The sequence below is a fragment of the Lynx canadensis genome, chromosome C1 (assembly GCF_007474595.2).
Source record: "Lynx canadensis isolate LIC74 chromosome C1, mLynCan4.pri.v2, whole genome shotgun sequence".
Lineage (NCBI taxonomy): Eukaryota > Metazoa > Chordata > Mammalia > Carnivora > Felidae > Lynx > Lynx canadensis.
This window is the reverse complement of record NC_044310.1, coordinates 19,578,964-19,594,789: the sequence shown is the minus strand read 5'-3', so window position 1 is coordinate 19,594,789 and position 15,826 is coordinate 19,578,964. Positions and strand designations below refer to the sequence as shown.

The 15,826-nt window shown below is 50.0% G+C and overlaps 2 protein-coding genes across 3 annotated transcripts in view; both read right to left on the bottom strand.

The window, feature by feature from the left end:
• Positions 1–5,059: 5,059 nt before the first annotated feature.
• HMGN2 (high mobility group nucleosomal binding domain 2) lies at positions 5,060–9,175 on the bottom strand. Its single transcript, XM_030324726.1, has 6 exons — positions 8,980–9,175; positions 7,928–7,972; positions 7,697–7,726; positions 7,283–7,333; positions 6,346–6,441; positions 5,060–5,908 (listed from the first exon to the last, which is right to left on the bottom strand). The coding sequence occupies exons 1-6, from the start codon at positions 8,992–8,994 to the stop codon at positions 5,873–5,875; spliced, it is 273 nt and encodes a 90-aa protein (XP_030180586.1). The 5' UTR covers positions 8,995–9,175; the 3' UTR covers positions 5,060–5,872.
• Positions 9,176–10,331: 1,156 nt separating this feature from the next.
• Positions 10,332–15,826, bottom strand: part of DHDDS (dehydrodolichyl diphosphate synthase subunit) — a 28,773-nt gene continuing 23,278 nt past the window's right edge. Inside the window, exon 9 of one of the 2 annotated variants that reach the window (XM_030324724.1) lies at positions 10,332–12,605. In XM_030324724.1, coding sequence (XP_030180584.1) covers positions 12,366–12,605 — 240 coding nt within the window. In that variant the 3' untranslated portion in view covers positions 10,332–12,365. The remainder of the gene's footprint in view (positions 12,606–15,826) is intronic. The other variant, XM_030324725.1, reaches the window with a different exon arrangement.

Below are 15,826 nucleotides of genomic sequence, written 5' to 3'. Positions count from 1 at the left end.
TTCCAAAGCCAAGTCACCACGATTTAGGCTCTCACTGGAAATGTATGATGATGGGGAGGGAAGGAAGTATCTGTCGTAACTTTCAGGTTTCTTGCTCGAGGAATGGAATGGGTGGTGGTGTTTTACCAGATCTAGGAAAAGTAGGGGAGGTGGGTTTGTGAACAAGAAGAGTTCTATTTTGATCATGTTGATTTGGGGTGCCTGTGGTATATCTGGGTGGGACTGCACAGAAGGTTGGTGGAAATACTCAAGAGAGATGTGGGCAGGGAATGAAAATGTGAGTCACTGGATGACATCATAGGGAGAAACTGTAGAGAAGGGTGCACAAAGGGATTTGAGGAGTGGTCAACTAGACTTACAGTATCTTAGAAACTGGAGGGCCCCAGAGAGGTCTAGAACAGCTTATATATATAATTTATTTTGAGAGAGAGAGAGAAAGAGCACGCATGAGTGGGGAGGGGCAGAGGGAGAGAGAATCCCAAGCAGGCTCTGCGCTGCAGCACAGAGCTGGAGGCAGCGCTCAATCTGGCAAGTCATGAGATCAGGACCTGAACTGAAATCAAGTCATACGCTTAACTGAGCCATCCAGGCACCCCTAGGACAGTTTTTTTTTAAGTTGACTATTTTAATATAATTTATTGTCAAGTTGGCTAACATTCAGTGTGTACAGTGTGCTCTTGGTTTTGGGGGTAGATTCCCATGGTTCATCACTTACATACAACACCCAGTGCTCATCCTAAGTGCCCTCCTCAATGCCCATCACCCATTTTCCCCTCTCCTCCCATCAACCCTCAATTTTGTTCTCTGTATTTAAGAGTCTCTATGGTTTGCCTCCCTCCCTCTCTGTTTCTATTTTTTTTCCCCTTCCCTTCTCCCATGGTCTTCTGTTAAGTTTCTCAAGTTGAACAGCTTTTAAAAGAAGGGAAGAGTCTTACCTCACGCTGTATACAAAAATGAACTCAAAATGTTTTAAGACTTCAATAGAAGAGCTAAAATTATTTAAAACTCTTAGAAGACACAGGTTTAAATAGTCTTTATGACCCTGGACTGGGCAACAGATTTAGATAGCACATCAAAGCACAAGCAATAAAAATTTAAGTAAACTGGACTTCACCAAAACTAAAAACTGCTTTGTGTCAAATAACACTATCAAGTAAGTGAAGAAAACGCACAGAATGGGAGAAAACACTTGTAAACTGTGACTCTGGTAAGAATCTAGTATCCAGAGTATATAAAGGGGCTCCTGGCTGGCTCAATTCGCAGAGCATGTGCCTCTCAATCATGGGGTCATGAGTTCAAGCCCCATGCTGGGCGTAAAGTTTACTTAAAAAAAAGGTGGGGGTGGGGGGCATGGGCACCTGGGTGGCTCAGTTGGTTAAGTGTCTGACTCTTGATCTCGGCTCAGGTCATGATTTCACGGCTACAGTTCATGAGATGGAGCCCCATGCTGGGCTCTGCACTGACAGCACAGAACCTGCTTGGGATTCTCCCTCCCTCTCTGCCTCTCCCCAGCTCACTTGCAACATGCTCTCTCAACATAAATACACATTTAGGAAAAAAAAAAAAAAGGCAGAGGATTTGAACACTTAAAGTTAACAAATGTCCAGTCAACATGGGAAAATGCCCAACATCTTACGATTAGGAAAATAAAAATCAAGAGGTGCCTGGGTGGCTCAGTTAAGCATCTGACTCTTGGGTTTCAGCTCGGGTTATGATCTCACAGTTTTGGGAGTTTGAGCCCCACATTGGGCTCTGCTCTGGCAGCACAGAGTCCGCTTGGGATTTTCTCTCCCTCCCCTACTTGCACCATATCTCTACCTTTCATGGAATAAACTTTTTTTTTAAAAAAAGGAAAATGCAAATCAATGCCACACCAAAATATCACTTCATACCCACCCTGATGCCTATAATTAAAAAAAGATGGGAAAATATGTGATGAGGATGTGGAGAAATTGGAACCCTCCTACATTGCCGGTGGGAATGTAAAATGGTAAAGCTGCTATGCGAAAGTGGTCTGGCCATTCCTCAAAAAATTAGAGATTCAACCCAGCATTTCTACTCCAAGGTATAAGCCTGAAAGAACTGAAAACACATGTCCACACAAAAATCTGTACACAATACAGTAGTATTCATAATAGCCCTAATGTGGAAACAACCCAAATGTTTGTCAACCGATCAACAAATGTATGAAATATGGGACAGGTTTTCCCCGCTACCCAAAAGTAGAGCATTCCAGTGAAACCTTTCCTAAGCCAAATGGTACCAAGTGAAGCAATTACCATTAATTATTAGGGAAACATTTTTGAGCTTTCCCAGACCCAAAAAATGTCAGGCTCTTCTGAGACCTTAGGATACTCTCAGTAATGGAAAACACAGGATAAATGGAGATAAAGCAGAGATACGCACACAGTTTAAAGCTTAGTACAGTGGTTTGATGCAGAGTGTAATTCCTGGGGAAGGGGCCTTGCAGGGCCACCCCGGCTGCTCTGGGTGAGTGCTGCCTGGAGATGTGCTCATGACAAAACCAACAGCGAACACTGTATTTCCACGTTTTGCCTTTCTTTTTAGGTCTTTTGTGAAAGCAAAGTGGCATACTGTGAACTTTTAAAAAGTGGGAGATCCGTAAAGTAAGGTTATCTGACAAGTAGAACGAAGAGCACTCTGTAGCTCAGATGAACCTTAACTACCCCATGCTAGGGCACCTGTCACAGGATGACACATTCTAGGATTCCCTGTAGGAGAAAGGTCCAGAAGGGGGGAATGGGGAGTGACTGTGAAGCACGGGGTTTGTTTTTCAAGTGATGAATATTCTGGAATTAGTGCTGATTGTTGCACAGCCTTGTGAATATCCTAAAAACCACTGAATTGTGTGCTTTAAAGTGGTGAGTTTTTAATGTGGATTCTATCTCCACTTTGACTTGTGCTCAGCAGATGCTGCAGTGAAGCCAGGCCAGGGGGTGCTTGGAGACCGTGGGACCCCAGCACAGCAGCGGCTGTCCACTCACTCACTGCACCTGCCCTCTTCCATCCTCTACCCCTCCCCTATTTAAGTCCAGGGACTGGCTGAATCCTAAACAGACTGTGGCTTCACCTTTCTTGCCACGATTGGTTTGGGAGTAGGCAGGCCATCCAGTTCTGCCCAAAGAAACTCAGGTTGCCGAGGGGCTTCTGGGAAATAATTCAGGATTTTCAGGACAAACAGGTCTTCTGCCTCTGGATACTGGAGTGTCAAGTTGAGGCCCAGAGCAGCTGCCTTGGGAGGTGAGGTGGTTGGACAATGTACTGAGGGCAACAGGGCAGAAAAATTGGAAATAACCAGCTGAGTCCTTAGAACCACCCCACCTCAGGACTTCTCATAGGGAGACAGATCTTCCTCCAGTTGGAAGTCATTTTATTTTACTTAAAAGTCCAAAAGTCCAAAGCATCTATCCTAATACAGGTTATGGTGACTGTTCCCCACGGGTGGGATAAAAGCTTGGGGATGGGGCCAGAGGGAGATGTGGCCATCTTATTATCGCACTATGATCAAACTTAGTTCAGGTCAAGGCTGGCACTGAGCATGGTATTGTGGCGGTCTAAAATATCCTTACCATGTTTCCAAGCCTGGTGTCTTGGTTTCTAAGCCCAAGTACTCTCACGGTCCATAGTTAGTCGAGTCGAGTCAGCCAAGTGTATCCCATGAAGGAAAAATAAAGCTCAAGCTCACTCTACTCATCCTAATTTCTAGGTAGCAAAAATAGAGGGTTACTACTGGGTTTAACTTCAGCCAGTCACTCCACATCTGTTTTAACTAGAAGATGGGGGTTAAGACCTATACAAGATTAACACAAAGACTGTTGAGTATCTGGCTGAGCTCCTAGCATGGTCTATAGCTCAACACATTTTATTGAATATGAAATCCTACAAATATTGATTAGAGGAACCCCAATTGTGGCTTTCTCAAATTCTGCAACTTCTACTCAAAGACCAAGCTGTTGTACCCCTAATAGTAGTCACGTTCCACCCTGGAAGACAACACCTCCCGAATAAGAATTAGGAATCTATAACCTAGAACTATTTCAGCAATAAAGCAAGTGGCTGCAAATTGCCCAGGTGGACAAATTTTACTTTATCCAAAAGATGCCTCCAAAAAGAAGTCAGAAGTTATTTTTAAATAAAGCTGGGGGATTGAATCCATATTTTGGCTACTCGCTCTATGTACACAGAACCCTGAACAAGTTTCTTCACCGAGCTCATTTCCTCACTCATAAAAAGAGTGTTAACACTTGCATTACACAAGCATCCCGAGACCGACGACTGGAGGGAATACACAAAAAATTTACCAAGGAAGAGCTTAATAGGATAGCTCTACTCTTCTAAGGGGATACACAAAGCAATCTTTACAGTCTCCAATTTACTTTATTTCCCCCAAACGATAGAGGTGACCTGTGAAAGTGAATTCAAACTGCAAGCAACAATTTATCTTCTTGCTAGGTCACCAAGAGGAAAGGGGTTCTCTGCAGGGTCGCTAAGCTGAAGCAATCAGAAGAGTCCTCATTAACATCTGTTTTTGGAGCTAGAGCAGTTCACCAGCAAGGACACGAATTTAAGAAGTCCCAGAAGACTTGCAGGTCCGTTTACGAACAGAGTGTCATGATCGGTCTTACACACCCAATGGCCAGCTGTGTATAGACACAGAAGCACTTTTCCCTGACACAAGGACTAGAGCCGGACCTATTAATTTTCTCATTCTAGAGACTTTAAATGTGAATGAAGTGGAAAGGCTCTTCTGCTGTCAGCTACCAGGCCACAACCTCCGCTCCATCCAAAACTCTGCCTTTAAAAATACGCTTCAGAAGCAAGTACAGAAATCACTCCTCTGCTCCCAGCCACTCACCCCCAGTCCACTGCAGGGAGTTTTCCTAACTCCACCTAACACTGTGCTCTCCACCTACAGACGGACTCAAAACCAGAAATGGCCATCCCTGAAACCTCCACACCTCACACCAGAATGCATCCTGTCCCGAGAGACCTGGAGAAACCAGGCTCCCCCACTCCTGGGAAAAGATTAGAGGCAGCATTCCAAGCCAAACTGTATCCAGCTTTATTAAAGATACTTTTCATAAACAATCATGGTATTTCAGGCAGGACATGGGCAGACAATCGTTAACAGTATACAACAACTTTCAAACTCCCTTCTTCAATGGACTACCAAAATCAGAAAGCCACTATAAAACCCAATGAAATCTTCATTTGATGCTCTGAACAGGGAAAGTTTAGAGTGAGGGTTGACATTTCACATTTAGCATGTTGTTTAACAACTTTTCACAAGCCGACCCTGACTTTCAGGAAATGAAATGAAAATGGCAGAATTATCAATCTGAAGCTCCACAAGCTAAAAAAGGAACTCTTTTGAGGGATGCCATCTCCATGGTGACACTGTAAAGTCCAGATTGCCTGACATACTGGGAACCATTTCTTGGGGTCAGGTTCCAACAGGTCTCTGGGTTTAAGGGAGTCAAGTCTATGTTGAAGGCAGAGGGAGAAAAGGACATAAAAAATGAAGTTTAGATTTTCCACCCTACAAGGCGTTTGTGCCAAGGTGGCTAATGTGTGTCAACATCAAGGAATTGCTCCTCCTGGGAACCAAGAGGAAGTTTCTCAGAACTAGAAGGGAATGGTGTTTTTCCCCTTGAATCAATCTAGCTTCGGAGATATTCTATTAGTGACATATGCCCTTCCCCCAAAACAACAATGAAGTGTTCTGTGTGCTAACAACATAGCTTAAAAAAAAAGTAAAACAAAATTCTGCATTTTTATAAAACTTGATAAAAAATAGTATTTCAAACTGTACAGTCACCAGAAGTACACAGTTATCAAAAATGCACACACTTCACTTGGCGTCTCCGGCACCTTCAGCTTTCTGTGCCTGGAAGAAAAAGATTAATACAACATTACCACCTGTAGACTGCAAAACTAGTTGTGTTCACATTCCATCCCTAGCATCACTTTGCTCCCAGGCCCAAAGTGGGGTTTAGATCCTTGGTTACCTTGGTAGGTAACTTTCCTTCTGGACCTTACTGTAAAATTGGGAAAGGGGGCACATTAGAAGACTGGAGTTTATTCCCAGCTTGAAAACTCTACGGTGTAGCAGGAGCTTAGGACAAGGATCTCACACTACAGTGCCCTTTATTGGACCGCAAAGGTTTTAAGAATCCAGAATTTAAGTTAAGAGAAAAACCACAAGCGAACTCTGGACTGAAAAGCATACTTCAAGTGAGAGACACAGAAGAAAGGCAATAAGAGCTTTTGGGATCACTAACGGATTCAGAGCAGACTTAACAAAAAGTGAAACGGCAGTCGTACCTGGTCTGTTTTGGCATCTCCATTCTCTGCTGGGTTATTCCCATCCTTGCCAGCATCAGCTTTCCCCTTTTTCCCTTTGGGTACCTTCTCTCCCTTCTAAAAAGGGGAGGGAGAAAAAAAAAAAGCAGTTTCTTCTAACTTCATATTAGCAGGGTATTGTCTGTAAAGTTCTGTTAAGAAGTAGGATTATTTATCAAAAGATAAAACACACACACACACACACACACACACACCCTATAAATCCCTCCGCACTGGGAAGGCCAAATTATCTATCACTTATTGTGGTCTTTAAGTATATGTGTCTTTATGTGGATGTAAAAGATAACTAAGCAAATAAAAATACTTGGGTTTCAAATGTACAATTTCCTCTAAATGGAGGACATTCTCCCTGACTCTTGTTGTTTACGTATTTTTATTCTGATAAGAGTTCTTGATTAGAAAACATTACAAATGTCAGGAATAAGGCAAGCTAGCCAAACAATTTAGAAGATCCATTAATGGGGTGTCACCATGATGCTGAATTAAGACACTGAAGGACAGACCTCACTTGGTGAAAATGATCAATTCCAACGTTTTTTATTAAAAAAAAAAAAATTTTGAGAGCGGAAGAGATCACGAGAAGGGGAGAGTGGGGAGAGTGAGACAGACAGAATCCCAAGCAGGCTCCACACTGTCAGCGCAGAGCCTGACTCGGGGCTCCATTTCCTGACTGTGAGATAGTGACCTGAGCCGAAATCAAGAGTCAGGCGCTGAACCGACTGAGCCACCGAGACCGCCTCCCAACATAATTTTAATGCCCAGTCCAAATTAACTTTCTCACAGCTCAGGTTTGTGCCAAAGGGGACGCTGTTCTACAGCAGTACTCCTGTCAGCAACATGGGAAACTGCACAGCGTTCTGCAACACCTAGAAGCATCTGGTGTCTCAGCTCCACTCACCTTTGCAGGGGCCTTTTTAGGTTTGGGCTCTGGCTTTGGAGGAGCAGGTTTCTTTTATTTCAGAAAAAGAAGACGACACTATTAGTATGGTGGACCAAAGAGACAACCCATCCCCAAACCACGGTACCACTGGCACAGAAGTTTCTCTTATTTCGTTAAGTTTTTCAGGCTGGCTTTCAGTTGGAATATCCGGTCTTCAGAAACCCACTTAACTAACACACGCAAGTGTCCCGCTCTCGCTACAGCCATCAGCATTTCAGAACCAGCAAATGTATCAAATGGGTGAGCGTCCACAATAGAGCGGATCATTCACAACCAGCCACTGACCCAAACCCATGGGACACAAAAGGAGATTGTTCTTAGTGCTTTTTTAGTTTCAGGGATAAACACGATAATTTAACAGCAGACACTTACAGCAGATAACCTTGCAGATCTTCTCTGTGGCTATTAAGATAACGAAAATAAAAAAAATTAGAAATAGGGCAGTTGAACCACTCAAGAAAAATTATTAAAATTAAAAAATCCGTTTGTTCTAGATGACAGAAGCGGAGGGAGCTTAGGGTAATTCAGCACTAGGGGTATGGTTAAGCAAAGGAGCCCAAAGGCTTTGTTAAGACTCCAGAAAAGAGACGAAGAAAGACTTACCTCATCCTTCACCTTGGCTTTATCTCCTTTAGCATCCCCTTCAGCCTATAAAAAACAAACAAGACCTAAGAAAGTTGTAGCTTCTGAGGCCATTCTTAAAGGACTCACTAAGCTTAATTATCCCAAGGGAAAGAACTGAAGGGAAAGCCTTGCGCACAACTTCTCTAGGACACGCAAATCTTCCGGTTTTAGCATCCCCAGCTCCCGTGACGATGCCCGAAGTGCTCGGAGAGCGGACTGCTCTTCTGTGTAAGCGTCGCGCCCGAAGTGGCCCAGAGAGCGCAGGGACAGCGGGTCCCCGGGCCCCAGCCTGCCCAGAGTCTCCGTCGAGCCGCCCCGGGCGGCGCGCGCTAAACTGGAGCGAGAAGCGCGGAGCAGCGCGGCCCGCGCCGCCGCGCCAGGGAGAAGCAACAGCTGCAGATGGTGCAAACAAACCCCTCCGGAGGCGGGGCCCGGGCGCCGTTACCATAGCAGCCGTCGAGGGCGGGAGACTGGAGGCGCGCGCAGCCGGGGGAACTCGTGGGCGGCAGCGGCGCGCACCGGCGCGAGTCTCGTGCGCCGGGGCCGTGGGCGGAGGCGGGGCCACACTGCGAAGCCCCGCCCCAAGGGACATGGGCCCCGCCCCCTCACGGCGGCGGTTTTTTGGCGGCAGCGCGCTCCCCCGCCCGCCAAACCCGAGCGCCGCCTTCCCGCCCTTTCGGGTTTGAATTGCCCGCCCGCGGGGAGGGGAGGGGGCATGGCGATGGGGGAGGGGGCGCGGGGCGGGCACGTCGAGCCCGAGGGGAGTGGGATAAACAGCCGCCAACATGGCTCCTCCCGCCGCGGCCGCCGCTCCTCCAATATGGCCTCTGGCGCCCGCGGGCAGCCGAGCCGCGCAGGGTTAGCCCGGGGCAGCCTGACACCGTCTCGAGCTCCTGTGTAGGGCGCCTGAGCCTGTCCCGGCCCGGTGCCGATCCTCGCGCCCCAAAGCCGGGGGAAGCGGCAGCGGCGGCAGCAGCGGTGGTGGCGGCGGCAGTGGCGGCCCAGCGCCTGAGGGCCCTCGCGCCACGTACCTTTCTCTTGGGCATGGTGGCGACGGCGGCGGGACGTAGGCGCTGGACGCGGGGATGCAGCGGCGCGCGGGCTTTGGCCGGTCCGGGGGTCGTTCTCGCCTCCTCTTCTTCACACTGCTCGGGCTCCGGGGGGTTTATAAAGTTTTTATAGCGCTGGGAGCCCCGGACCGGTTAGAACCGGATTTCACCTCCCGCCGCCGCTCATTGGCCCAGCTGGGGTCACGTGGGCGGGGTTTAAACTCACCTCCTCTGGAGGGAGTGAGGAGGGGGGTACGGGGGGGGGAGGGCGCGCGAGACGGCGGCGCGCCTAGGGGGTGGGGGCGCAGTGGGGGAGGCGCGCGTCGAAGGCAATAAACGAGGAGGGGGGGAGTGTGTGCGAGTCGGCGGGCTCTGCGTTTCGGCTCCCGCCAAGAGCTGGCTCTTGCAAACTACCAAGTTCCTTCCACCTTATGCAACCAAGCTACCCACTTCTCCAAGCCATGCGACACTTAGGGCGCATCTCGGCCGCTTTCCTTCCTGTTCCCGCTGGGGGCCCCAGAAGAAGGGTTTTCGAGGCCTGGCCGCACCACCCTTCTCCGCCGGAGGCGGGAGGAAGCGCGCGGCTTGGAGGCACAGGCTGCAATTCCCAGGGCCAAGGCTGACGCTGAAGTGGGGAAAGAGCGGGGAAGCCAGCTTGGCGCAGCCGGACGTGCATCCTTCCAAGCTGCCACTCCAAGGAATCCCTTCGTGCTCCTCACCTGGAAGGCGGTCCACTCGAGGTGGGGTGGGGGTCCGAGGGTGAGACTTGACACGCCGAGGTCCCTTTCGGGCGCAGTGGGCAGGTAGGAGCTGTCCTTTCAGCACCCGTTTCTCAGCCGCCTCCCCAAATGCCAAGGAAGCCCCCCCACCCCAAAGCCTGTCGGGTGGCTCCCTTAGGTCCCTGTGTTCGCGGACCTCAAGACCCCGCCACAGAATGACGGAAAGCAGCCGCCTAGGCCTCCCAGCACTCCCCTCCCCCTATGCTCCACCCGCTCCGGAGACATCAAGCTCAGCTGCCCCCACCCGACGCGGCCACCAAGCCTGGGCGCTGCAAACGCAGCTGGCGAAATCCCTCCTTCCACACTGGCAGGCTGGCTTCCTCTCACTTGCGCGAGGACAAGGAGGGTGGAGGAGAGAGTCCGGGGATTAGGAAACAAGTAGAGGAACAGGTGTTGCGATGGCAAAGGGCTCTTCCACTGGCTCCCCCACCCCACGCGCCCCCAAAGCCGAGGATTCTGGAGGTCGCCAAGCGCACCTGCGAGAGGGCAGGCCATTGCAGCCGCAAAACAAGGTGTTCCCTCTGCTGTACTATTTGTAAACAAGTTATACATCTAAGAATTTTTAAAATTCTATTTGAAACCCAGGAGAACACGAGAACACAATAAATATCCTCAAGTGGGGGATTGGCTCACAGGTGAGACATTTAAATAGGTCCCACTTACTTTCTTGAGGCAAAGGATGAGCCGGTTTGTACAAATCCTACCGGTAGAAAACAATCACAATGAGTTCATATCAACTGTTTGCAGCCCCTGCTCCTTGGCAGTGGTGGTCCCTCCACCCCTACCCATCCCACTCTGTGTATCTTTCTCAGAATACAGGACCTAAGGCCAAAGAGATACCAGCTCCATTAATCATCTGTACCCCATTCATATTGGGGCAAGTCAGACACAGAACGGAGACAGGACTCAATAGCCATGCTCACTGGGCAGATTCCGTTTGTTGCCTCCAGCCCCTCATTCCCGCCTTAATTGTAGGGCTCTGCATTATAGCCGCATAATTCATGCCTCCCTAATTAAGGCTGTCAACAGCCCCATTGTAAAGCTGGAAAATGTACAGCACCTGCTCTCTGGGAACCCTGTGCCAGGGATTGGTTGTGGGGAATGCCAGGTGTGTGTGGGGGGCTTGCCAAAGGGTGCATTGATTGGCTTCTCAATCGCAGTGTCTGGCATTTGTTTGATTCTGGGAGCAGGGATGATGGCCAAGGGGTCTCTTGTGCCAGGTATACTGGCACAGGAAGGGGAAGAGGAGACTGGAATACAGGGCAGTGGGGGGTTAAAGACTATGCTCTGAGCACTGCTTGCAAGACCCCACCTCTCCCCTAGAGGGAGGTGCTGGGGAAACAGTTCGCAGAAAGTGAAATGGGAAGGCTAAACGGAGCGGTGTTTGGTCGGTGTTAAAGGCTGGTGCTTGCTGCTCCAGGCACCTGAAGCAGAGTTGCTCAGGCAGACAGCTCTTCAAAGGCACTAATCCTCTCAGCAGCTCCGAAGCAAGGCCTGGCAGGGAGAGGACACAGCCCTTGACTTGGCCTTCTCCCTGCTGGGCAGCCCTGGCCCTAACAAGCTGAGACTCTGCCACGCGGAGAATAAATCGTCTCGGGGGGACTTAAGGGGCCAGGTCCAAAACAGAGAAGCCTCAAAGGCTGAGGCGGTGGGAAGCAGAGTCTGGGATGGTGAGGACAGACGTCAGTCAGTTGGGAGAAGTGCTTGTTCCTTTGCTCCGGGTCCTGTGAGGTGTTCCGGGGAAGGAGGGCCTGTGGTGGATTAGATTCACCAGGGCCTAGAGGCCCTCCTGTCACCCTGTGGCCATGAAGGGGGCTGGTCGCACAGGGGCGTGGAGCCTGGCCCCGTGCCCTGCAAGAGGAGGAGAAAAGCTTGTGTGGGCTGAGTCGACAATAGGTAATTGGATTGTAATCACCCGCCTGGCTTCTGCGCGCCATTGGGGGCGCTGAGCCTTTCAGTGAGCAATCAGCACTGTGTGGTGGGAGGGGGTAGAGATTCAATAGCAAATCCCAGGTGGAGAGCCCAGGGGGAGGAGCAGCAGATGGGCAAATTTTCTTTCTGTCTCTCCCTCCCCTCCCTTGCCCAAATAACGCTGGCTGCCTATTAGCTATTTACCAGCAGATCCAAGGTGGGGCCCAATCTTTTGTGAAAGTCGGGTGGAAGGCTAAGATGGATGGGTAAAGGGCCAGGGTTTTGGGGAGACCTCCTCCCTGAAATTGTTATGTTGAAGGATGTGCTGGTGGAAAAGTGAAATGCATCTAGAACACAGGTAGAGGTGGTAGAGGTGGCAGAGGCGGAAGGAGAGGGCAGCGAAGAACTGGGGCTCCCTGCTCTCCAAAGCTACAGGTGACCAGAGCTGGGTTTAGTGTACTTGTGGGAGGCCATCCCCTCAGTCCTCCCCAGGGGCCACTGTCCCGGGCGGCCCAAAAGGTGTATCTCTGGCCAGCAGACCTGGCCTCTGGGGCTCCCTTGCAAAGTAAAGGAAACACAGTTCATCCTTAGGAAGGAGGTGCCTTTCACCAAGAAAAGAAAGGGGAGTGGGGCCCTGGAGGCAGAGGGCAGGGCAAAGTGGCAGGAGGCCAGCCCCACTCAGGCTGATGCAGTGCCCAGACGTGCCAGCCAGTCAGCCCGCTTGAGTTCCAAGGCCTGCAGGAAGCCTTGGACCCGCTCTTCCCGTCTGGCTGAGAGTTTGTGCAAGCGTGTCCGTCGGAGCTGGGCGTCCCCACTGGCCTGGAGCCCCTCTTGCAGCAGCTGCTCTGTCACTGCGGCCTGGTCCCTCTCCAGCTGCTGCCTCTTCCGCTCCTCTGCATACATGTCTCGGGCCTTCTGCTAGAGGAAAAGCAGGGATTGGGAGATCATTTTTTAGGTGTGAGTGAACTGGGATGGAGGAGGTAGGGGGTGGGGCACCAGGCGGGCCAAGCTAAGTGGAACAATGGGGAGTTTGTACCAGATTTGGAAAAGCTTGGGAGTAGGTGTGCAGAGGTGGTGCCCATGATGTATAAGCACGGCAGTGGGGCTTCTGGGTCCATCTTGGCTTGTTTTGGGTGGGAGCCTCTGTATTTCCTGAAATTCTTCTCAGGTTCACACTTGGAAGGGAACCAGGCAAATATGAGTCTGACTTCTGGTTCCCCCACAAACTAGCTTTGTGGCTTTGGGCAAATCCTCTCCTAACCTCATTTCTTCATCTATAAAGTGGGGGATGTGCCTACCTTGAAGAGTTTTAAGGATTAGCGATAATATATGCAAAACCCTCTCTAGCATATTAGCAGGCTCTCAAACAGAAACAGCAATTTCACAAGTTATTGTCTATTCTCTGCTGCTGGGAAGGCTCTATTCCTGCCTGGGGCAGGTCCACTGGGTCATTTCCTTTGGCTTCCCAGGTCACTCTAAAGGTGCCGTCCTCCCAGCTCCCTAAGCTGTTTTTCAGAGTTTGGCTCCAAACTTGCCTCCTGTATAGAGACTGGCCTGACTCTTACAGCAAATGATCCTCCTATGAATACTGTGAGAAACGGGTTCAGCTCTCTTAAGCCACTTGCCGTTTTCTGCCTAGTAGAATAGGTTTTAGTGTCCATAGTCCATTTTTTGGTAGAAACTCAGCACTTGAAGGCTCAGCAGAGCACCCTGCACTCCTGGAACCAGCTCTCACACAGGTGATCGTGCTCCCTGGCAGCACTTCTCATATGTTTATGTATCTTCAGACAAACTCCTAAAAGGCAGAGACTGTGTGGCTTTTCCTCTCTGGCACTTGGGTGCCCTGTACTTGTGAAATACTTAATCGGCCGACCATATGATCCCAGGACGGCAGGGGAGATGCTCCTGGAGAGGGGAAAATCTCTTTGGAGCAGAACCAAGGCCTTGCTGTGCCTCACTGATGGGCTCTGCTCCTGCTGTCCTAACCGGCCGCAGAGCCTTTGCACCAGAACTCCTTCTGCCAGACCTGTTCCGTGTGTGAGAAACTAGACTTTGCTGCCGACCTGGCATTTCATACCCTGATGACCCTTACCACAGTCTACCTTGTATTACAGTATTTGTGTACCTGTCTGTGTCCTGCTCAGCCTGTAAACCTGGATTTCTCTGTCTTCCCCCTTTAAAGAATATCTTACATGTGCACAAGCACTTGACCCTCACACGGGAGCTACTTTTTATCTGCTGGAGATGGACCTGGAAGTTCAGAGTGGAGAAGTGATTTGCTAGAGTCTCTCAGCAATAAAGATTTACTGCATGAATAAAGAGGACAAGTGGAAATTCTGGAAAATCCCTCCCTAGAGTCCTGCATGAACCCAGGCATCCAAGGGTACTCTTCTGTTAGGGTGATGAGCTCACATGTGGAGCTACAAAGACTAAAATGGGTTTGAGAAGTCGCTGTGAATGCCTCCCGTCTTGCTGGAAGGGCTTCTTCCTGGCCTTGGTCAGGAGGAAACCTGGGTCCTGCATACAGGACCTTACTAGTGTGTGACGTACAAGATACGGTCTCAGCAATCCACGTGCTTGTGGGCCGATGAGGACACAGATCTATATACAAAGTCCCATAATACTAGGTAGAATGTGTAAGGGTCATCAGAGAAGCAAGAAAAAGGGCGATGTAGCTCAAAGAGAGACAATGTGGCTGATGGAGGTCAAGGAACAGTGACGCCTCATGGACAGACAGAATCTGAGCTGGACATGAACCAACGCGGAGGATTTGGATAAAGGTGGGGTGCATGGTGCCAGGGCGCGGGGGGTTGGGCATCGGTCAGTGAGAATAGTGGCAAAGACACACGGAATGAAGAGCTTGACCAGGCCAGAGTGAGTCCTCTGCACAATGGGCAATCTGAGGAAGGATGAGGAAATGAACGCCTGACCCATGGCTGGCATTGATGGTTAGCTGCTCTTCCATTATCACTGCTCGCAGCCAGAGCTAAGTAGGTAAGTTCTGGCAGGCCAGAAAGGAGGGGAGTACCCGGCCACAGAGGGAGGAAAACATGCTGTGTGCAAAGTCACTGTGTGAGGCACAGGCTTCTTCTGAACGGCAAGCTCCAGACTGAGCGCTGGGAAGGAAGAGACTGCAGTCAAGGGAGAGCCTGGCCCCTAACTGCCAGGAATCAGTGATTCACTGTTAGGATGACACAGCCAGGGGAGATCCTTAAGACATTCTGTCCCACCTCCCCACTGTACAGACAAGGACACTGAGGCCAAAGTGGGGAGGGACTTGGCCTAGGTTACACAGAGGGATAAAGTTCCCTCTATTGGTTTCTCCATTACGGGAGCTTCTTGAGAGGTCTATGGGAAATGTGTGTTGTGCCTCTGGATAAGCTGCACTTTCTAGGGGTGGAGTGCAGAACCAGCGGCCTGCATATGGATGCCTGTCTGTCCAGCCTCCAAATGCTCTGGATCTACCTGCACAATTCAGAGGTGTTCTAAGTCTTCTCAGGTACTCAGTGTCAGAAAATCCAGGATCAAGAAGTCCTAATAGTCAATTTCTCTCTCCCTGACCATACTGCCCACTGTCCCTGTATAATGGCCAGTCAGGGCATTAATAATTTCCTTAGAGACTTTTTGTACAGACCTTATGCGGTCTTGGTGCAAGAGCTCCATGGAGCTTGCTTTGAGAAATGGGGTTCTAACCTATTCATCTAAATCTCTCCTGGGCATTAAGCCTCTCTGCTCTTGTTTTCTCCTCAGCAGAGTGAGGGAACAAGATGTAATAGCCCCCCAGCACATAAATCCTTCAGTCCTCCACTACATTGCCTGGGCCTGGGCTGCAGGCATTTGGTTTCAAAACATTCATTAGCCAATGACAAGTCCTCCCATAAGTCCTCACTTGCCGCAGTCAACATGCCCAGGTCAGTAGCACGGGGGATGCATTACTGAGGGCTGCCTGAGACAGCTACCCCTGCCAGAAATACAATGTACTGAAGCACCCCCAGGGGCTCCCTGCCTAGGGAACTGTACCAGGGACAGGATGAGCAGGGTGCCGTGAGTCTATGGCTTTTCTGGAGACAGGAGAACTCTGATGAAGAGCTCGGAGACACGCGTGGGGAATGATGTTGGCCACCGTTCTCTGAAAAGGA